The sequence below is a fragment of the Nanorana parkeri genome, unplaced genomic scaffold (genome assembly GCF_000935625.1).
Source record: "Nanorana parkeri isolate BGI_ZX_2015 unplaced genomic scaffold, ASM93562v1 scaffold29, whole genome shotgun sequence".
Lineage (NCBI taxonomy): Eukaryota > Metazoa > Chordata > Amphibia > Anura > Dicroglossidae > Nanorana > Nanorana parkeri.
Window position 1 is genome coordinate 3,017,435 of NW_017306297.1, and position 8,222 is coordinate 3,025,656.

General features: G+C 41.3%; 1 protein-coding gene and 1 long non-coding RNA gene across 2 annotated transcripts in view; both read right to left on the minus strand.

Annotated features, from left to right (window-relative positions):
* SENP5 (SUMO1/sentrin specific peptidase 5) overlaps nt 1-5,001 on the minus strand; it is a 13,620-nt gene extending 8,619 nt beyond the window's left edge. The window contains exon 1 of the mRNA XM_018567582.1: nt 3,968-5,001. Within this exon, the coding sequence (XP_018423084.1) occupies nt 3,968-4,802 (835 nt within the window). The 5' untranslated portion in view covers nt 4,803-5,001. The remainder of the gene's footprint in view (nt 1-3,967) is intronic.
* A 111-nt stretch (nt 5,002-5,112) lies between these two features.
* On the minus strand, nt 5,113-7,660 carry LOC108795982. Its single transcript, XR_001941776.1, has 2 exons — nt 7,216-7,660; nt 5,113-5,418 (listed from the first exon to the last, which is right to left on the minus strand). It is a non-coding gene; the product is annotated as an uncharacterized LOC108795982 (long non-coding RNA).
* Nucleotides 7,661-8,222: the final 562 nt, after the last annotated feature.

An 8,222-nucleotide genomic window follows, 5' to 3' on the forward strand; every position in this document is an offset into this window, starting at 1 on the left:
CAGTGGTGAATAAATACCACCAAAAGAAAGCTCTATCTGTCCCCAAAAAAGGGTATAAAATTCATTTCAGTACAGCGTTGCATGACGGAATAAATGTCAGTCAAAGTACCGCAGCGCTGAATACTGAAAAATGGCCTGGATGGGAAGGGGGTTTAACACCGCGGATGTCAACTTGTTAAGTTCCCCCCCCCCCAAAAAATGTAAAGCAACACATAAAAAAGAATAAACATTTTTTTTAAGTCCCCACCCATACATACATGCGTCGGGGGCGCATAGGTGCAAAAACGACGATTGCGCCCATTACGATTTATCCGACGTGACCCTGACTTTTATATTTCACAAAAAAACTGGGTAATAAGTGTTTCCTAACAAATGTAAAAAAAATACTTTTTTCAAAATTTTCTTTAATTTTTCCTAATTATAGTAAAAAAAAAAAAAGTGGTGATTAAATACCACCAAAATAAAGCTCTATCTGTCCCCAAAAAAATGGTATACAATTCATTTCAGTACAGCGTTGCATGGCGGAATAAATGTCAAAGTACTGCAGCGCTGAATACTGAAAAATGGCCTGGCCAGGAAGGGGGTCTAAACACCTGGTCTTGAAGTGGTTAAGGGATTAGGTCTTCAGCACCTCCAGGAACACCCCAGCAAATCAGGGATCTTACAAAACTGAGTACTAGAACAAATAGTAGCAGACATATCATAGCTCACTAAGCCATGTACACAAAAGCTGAGGGTTCTACTGCTGCTTCCATGGTTGCCATCTTATAAGCAGTAATAAAATACAGAACAAGAGGTGATAGGGTCTTTTAAAGGAAACCTGTACCGAGTGAAACCTGGCTGCCATACTCATCTACTGGTTTCAATACTGGGTTATTGACCTGAAAATGTATGCCGAGCAGAAGTTCTACCCTTACTCCAGCCTCACTTGCTCTATGCATGTTCTAGGTCACTGGCTCCAGCCAGACAGCTTGCATTTTTAGAAGCAGGTCAGCAATGGCAGACTTAATATTTCTCCTGCACCTAAGGCTAAAAACAAGTTTCCCTTTCTGACCTCTTTAAAAAGTTAGTTTCCTGGCTGTCCATGGCTTGACTAATTAAAGTCTAAATTCACCGAGAACAGAAATCTCTGGTATTGGTTTAATCCCAGTATGGTATACCTCCTGCTATAAGGGCAAATAGACACATGCAGTAAAAACCAAGCGTTGCAGAAAATAGATATGATGATGAAGTTGCTGGTCCCCAAAACCCTGAACCAAAAGCCAAAATTAGTGAAAGCTAATATACTGCCCTAAGACTAAAATTCAGTAACTCATTTCGGCCTTGAAAACTCAAATCCCTGTGACAGTCTTCTTGCCAACCAATAAAATGGTGGTGGGTACACTGACAAACAAGAAGCATCTTTAAGGACCAAATACCAAGAGGAACGTGCACATTTCTTTCCATCGGATTAGGAAGAGAATTCAGTTGTATGCAGCAATCCACTATCTGGGGTCTACTTATAAAGGGGTGAATGATTACATGCGTGATTACTGGTCCCTTTTTAGTTAAAGGTCACTATTTCACTGGGTCATTGCTCACATTAGATTGGATTTTCCAAATTTCTGTTCCCCAACTCCGAGCTGCCATATACTATTCTTCTCAATGTCCCTTGGAAACAGAATGGGCTTATGAAGTCAGAGATCCAACACAGACCCATCATGCTACCAGCAGTACATTCGCTGACAATAGCGTCAACAGTAACAGACAAAACATTCCCAGCAGCAGATCCAGAAATACAAATATTTACCCCTGCATCATCTATATATCCAAAATACTGGTATGTGCCAAAAATGCCATAGAAAAGTATTTCAAGCTAAGCTATGCATTCATCAAAAAGTAATCAAATGTATTTAACCACTTGACTTCCACTGTGTTAAACCTCCTTCCTGGCCAGGCCATTTTTCAGTATTTAGCGCTGCAGTACTTTGATGTTTATTCCGTCATGCAACGCTGTACTGTAATGAATTTTATACCATTTTTTGGGGACAGATAGAGCTTTCTTTTGGTGGTATTTTATTTTTTACAATATAACAAAAAAAGTAGGTTAAATTTTGAAAAAAACCCTGTTTCCTTATGAAATGTTATGAAACATTTATTATTACCCAATTTCTAAAGTAAAATATAAAAGACGAGGTCACGTCGTGTAAATAGACACCAAAAATGTCAAGCTTTAAAATTGCGTGCGCCCGCGAAATCGCAGAAAACGACCATACCGAAACTTGGCAATAGGCGACACTAAAATTTTTTACCGCTCATCAGTTATTAATGGCTCTAAAATTATTGCTCTCATTCTGACGTTGGCAGCGATATGTAACATGTGCAGCACAATAGGCGGAATCATTGTTTTCGTACCCGACGCATGTTTGCGTGTGTATGTGGGGGGCCGGGGACTTTTAAAAAAATGGTGTCATTTTACTTTTATTTGTCACTATTTTTTCCAGCTTTTTTTTTTTTTACACAACTTTATTGGCATCATATAGGTTGGAAATCCCCTATGCGATAGCCAATTCACAAAACAGGTCCTCTTTATGGAGACATCAGGGGTCTCTAAGACCACTAATGTCACCTAGGAACCCCCAGAGAAGCTGATGAAGCAGAGATCTGTAATACACATCACTTTCTGCATTCGTGGACCAAGAATAGATCAAAAGGGAGGTGTGTACTTGTCTCCCTTTGATTTCCACAGAGAGCGTCGCCGCGCTGGTCCCAGGAGGAGGAGGCGGCTGTGCGCGCACACCCGCAGCTACTGCAAGCGATCGGATGTAAACAGCCATCGCTGTTTTTTTATCCCTTTTTCGTTAACACCAAGTGTTAGTCGGGCTCGGAATTCTATGCAAGGATGGTTAACCTGAGCATCACTTGAAGCAGCTATTTTTCTACTATACCCCGAGCCCAAGTAATGCTCGGGTGAACACAAAGGAGACTGGATTTCAGGATGAAAGAGCGGAAGGAGGATCAGCGTACATCAATTTACTGATCATCCTAAATTTTGTGAACCTGAAAGTGCTCTGCCCTGAGCACTTCTGGGTTCGTAACATTCTGGCTGGTGGCAGCAAGGAATGTAAACAAATCAAGTACTGTCAGTACTTTATATTTTTTGAAGCAGTGCAGGGAAGACATCAGAGGTCTAATATACTCTTGATGTTTCCATATAGAAGAACCTGTCTTTTCAAATATACGATTACAAGATGTTATATTAAAAAAATGAAATAAAAATATATTCTAACATTTATCAAGCCCTGGACGTGAGGAACATTCCAATGCTGCTGCTGCGGAGACAAGCTGGAGGGAGTGCTGTGACAGCTGGCCATGTCACAGGATCAGGCGAGCATATCTTTGTTATTTTTGTCTCTAGACACAAACGAGCACTTAACTCTTGCAGTGCAGGAGTAGCCCCACTGCAAGAGTTCACCAAAAATGTTTTTTCTTTGAGTTCTTCTTTAAGCAATACACTCTGGCCTAGAAGAAACCCCAGCCTTAGTACAATGAAAGAAGCAGAAATGTGATTAGGTCATTCCTATGCTCCCACCTCATGTAAGTATATACACAGACAGCACAATGCAAAGCATTGGAGCCTGACTGGCTTAGAGTGCAAACTGATACTAATATCAATACAGTATCAGTTCTATGCTAAATGCCTTTTTTTTAAGCTATAAAGTCTGCTAGTGTTAGGAAATTAAAAACAAAAGTATCTTTCTATGCTGATTTTGATGTTGCAAATTAGGCAAAACCGAGCTGGACGGTCCAAGAAGCCAGTTAGTCAAAGTGGCTAAAAACACCTAATTTTTTAGAATAGCACCTGTCCAGCTCTGGCCTATACCAATTGCTTGATGCCAGCACTGTATTATTGGCCTTACATAAACATCATAAAAACAGTAAAATAGTCATGCTGGAGATGTAGGAGTTATTTTAAGATTGTATATACCACAAAGCGCAGACACCAGTTGATCATCAGTGACATTACTGATTATTTTATGGCCATTCTTTAAGCCCTGTTTTGCTGAAATGTCTAATCCCTCTTCAAGTAACGTCTCTTGCAAAGGGCTTTTACAGTAAGGGTGGTCTAGTAGCTTTGTATTAAATACATCCGAACTGCTGTTCTCATCTACTTCCATGGGACAGGAATCCTCTCCATTTTCCAGTCCCTCTGCATTGTCCTGAAAGTCAACATTTTCACTTGTACATGGCTTTATTTTATCAGGAGCCAGGAGCATAGTCTCTTCATCCTGATCTCCCTGTACATCGCCTTCCTCTTGGGAAGATATAGACACCTCTTTTTCTGATAAGAGACACAAATCAGGATAACTATTTATCACAGGAACTTCACTTAATTTCTTTTGCGATGTGTCCTCGGAACTCCACTGAGCACCCATACAAATTGCCGGCTGCTGGCTGTCTTTTAATATCGTTCTGTTTGCTGCCACATTTGAAAACGGAGTCTCATTGTCCACTCTCTGTAGCTTAACAGTCTCATCTCGTAGGCAAGCATTGGTTGTGCGTGGTTGTATTTCGCATAATATTCCTGATTTGTTATTGTTCATATCGTATGTCCTGCTTACTGCCTTGGCAGGTTGTCGAATCTTAAGCTTCAAATAAGAAAATACTTTCTCAAAGTTACTTTTTAGATTTTTACGGCACTTCCAAAATCGTTTGTAAAACCACAGCCACAAATCTAATATTTTAAGGCTTCTTCTTGCACCAAGCTTATGAGAGTGTAATCTGTTACGGCCTGTAAACGGAGAAGATTTTCTAGGCATCATAAGCAAATTACAGCATTTCCGCAACCATAAAACTCCAAATGATTTTTTCCTTAACACTTGTCTTTTGCTGTGCTCCTTAGCAGTCACAAGGGAGCAGGGACATTCTACCTTCGGCTGAAGCCTTTTACTGGCCTTTTTTGTTGTAGGGGCAGCAGTGTTGTCAGGGACAGGTGTATTAGTTAAACCATGTTTTACTAGTTTTTTGGTTTTCGCTACTGAACCAGTCTGAGCTTCAGCATTGGATGAACACTTACTACAGACCTTTTTCACGTCTTTTGCAGTCGAAATTTGCTCTGTAACCACCTTTTCAATATCAGGCTTCACCTTTCCGCTGTTATTTTTCACAGATTTTAATGCAGAGGCTTGATGTGCAATCTGTTTTTTCTTCACTTGTTTAACAAGACTGCTTCCAATATTCTGGCATTTGCTGACTTTTTTCAAGCTTTCAACAGTTTCTCCAGTCGACTTTCTGGGTAAAAAAGCAAATTGTCTTTTAAAGATAAAATCACTAAAGCTTCCCCATAGCGACCATGATGTGGACCAGTCAGAAAAATGACCTTTTCTGCAGAGAATCTTTTTATTTGCTGTCATTTTCCATTTTGAACCTGAGGGTATCCTTACACAAAAAGAAAAAAAAAAAAAAGACCCAATTAGATAAAAATCACAACTACAACCATTTCAACATTCAGTTACATTTGCACTAATGATTTACCCTTAGATAATGTTAGAAAGTTGTATGTATGTGTGTATATGTATATGTATATACATACATATACACATACACATACATCACACACACAGTTACAAAAAAAAGAAAATTGTGTTAAAAGTCCACTACCTATACCTATTCACAATAATATATGATCCAGAGGAACACAAGCACTACTGACTAGCATAAACCACTGTGATGGGCAATCCTATATGATTGCAAAACAGCCAACCAAGTACCCTGATTCTTGTCACAGTTAGATTTTGCTTTTAATACATTATCCATAACATTTGCTAAAGGCTATGAGAATCTTCTTAACATTATTATCTGGATTGCTTAGGTAGGCCCTATCTCAACATACTCTGCTTTATCATACAAAAATGTAATGGAAGGTAGAACTATAAAATCTACTTAGCTTTCCTACAGCAAAACTAATGCCTACTACAGAAGTGTCAGAAACTCCAGCTCCTGACTTTTGCCCAGGGCTGGCACTGATTGTATAGTTTACAATAATATTATATTGGTGACAATTTAGTCATGGTAATCTGTATTAACACTTATCCATCAAGTGTGACAAGCATAGTGCTGCTGCAGGTTGGCATTATGTTGCAGAGTGCGGCACAACTTACAGAGAACTATACGGCGATCTGAGGGCCGCTAAATTATAACCATCTAAGAATATATCCAATATGTGACTAGAACACTGTGGCTGGCTTACATTTTAATGTAGGAAAACGTCTTGTTGACGTTATAGGCTGCCATAATGTAAAACTAAAGCCAAAACTTTTCAGTAGGAAAGGGCAAAAATCCCACGGGTTTTTTTTTTGTTTTTAATTTCTTCTACTCCACTGGGGAGATTTCAAGAACTCCAGGAAATGTTTTTATTAACTATCACCGCACTACAAGGGTTCAGTGCTCGTTTGTGTTATACTCACCCGAAGCTCTGAGCCGGCCAACTGCCACAGCACTCCCTTCAGCCTGTCTCCCCATCCCTGAAGCATTGGAATCTTCAGTGTCTTCATGTCTATACACTCTGTATAGACGTGATGATTTACGTGACCTCTGCAGAGGAGGGGGAGACACACACGAAAGACCAGTCTAAGAAGAAGCCGGTTCAGAGCATTGGGCGAGTATAACTTATTTTTGAACCTAGACACAAACGAGCAGTTAACCCTTGCAGTGCAGGGGTAGCCCCACTAGAAGGGTTAATAATAGGCTTTCCTGGAGTTCTTCTTTTAGTTCACTTGCTGTCAGGTCAGAGGAAACCACATTCAAGTAAAGAAAAACCCTTTCTTGTTAGTCTTTGTAACAAGTGCCCCCCAATGAAAGGCTTTCAGCCCATCTATTCCAGTTAACAGTTACAATTTTGGATTTTCCTCACTTTCCATCCCAGGGAGGATTGTCACGCAAGTACGGGAAGCAGATAAACAAGCTGGCACTGACTACTGCAAATATGCCCCAAGTACAGGAGCTATAGAAAAACACCTGATTCAATTCAGTGGTCCCAAGACATTTTTAATGTTGATAGCACGGGTATGTCTAAAGTATGTTTTTCTATAGCAGATACTGGACATGTCACAAGCAGCTATGATGACCCTCTTATAGTCACTATTTAGCCAACACTGTACCTAAGGTCTGTGACATGAGCTCTACTCCACACTTCTCAGGTAAGACTAGGAAGGCATTATAAGGAGAGTGAATTACCTCAGCAGAGCAAGCTAGGTGGTGTCCCCCTCTCATAGTAACAAGAGGCACAGAATCCAGGCCAGGGACGGTTACAAACACAAGTACCAGCTCTGAGGGAAGCGTGTCAGCAGAGAGCGCACTGGGAGCAGGCCCATACGCCAGCAGCAGAACTAGTAGCTGAGGCTCACCGGAGGCCGGAGCACAGCAGAAGAGTACGCCTCACACATGCTCTAAGAGACCGGCCACCCCACGAATGACTGTCCCGCACTGCACATGAGCCCCGGGCAGGGGATAAGCCATTGTACGAGCGCCAATATCCACGACGTGAGAGCCGCAATACACAGCGTTCCCAATATACACCCAGCCTTCCTCCCGGCCCAAAACACAGATCGACGCCTCCTGTACGGCTCACCACAAGGGACAAACAACCCTGTGCAGTGCACAGCCGGAATAGAGCACGTGACCGCTGACGGTGGGAGGACGAGCCGAGTGTGCACGAGGGGAGATGACGCTGGGTCACGTGGGCGGAAGTACCTGTGCGGCTTGTTGTTGTGTTCAGCAGACTCCATGCTTTCCTTAGGTGGGGGCAGTGAGCATCTATAGATATTGGGGGGAATTTATGAAAACTGGAGCAGAAGAATCTGAAGCAGTTGCCTATGGCAACCAATCAGCCTCTCTCTTCAGTTTGTCCAGTTAAGGTTTGAAAATGAAAGGTGGATGCTGATTAGTTGCCATGGGCAACTGCTCCGGTTTCTGTTTGCTCCAGTTTTGATAGATTCCCCTCACTGTGTCTAATGTGACCTAAGGAGGCGGACTTCTGTTTGTCTGTTCTCTGCAAGTGAAAAAGGAATGGGTTCGCAATGTACTTCCATGTATCATTTTCAAGTTCAGTAAATGACAAAATGAAAACCTGTTTAGTTGTAGTGAGTCGTTCATTTTTATATGAACTGACAGTTCTTTTAAAGGAGAACTATGGAGTCAGTGTTTTTCCCCATAGTTCTCCTTAGGGTAACGGGAGGACACAA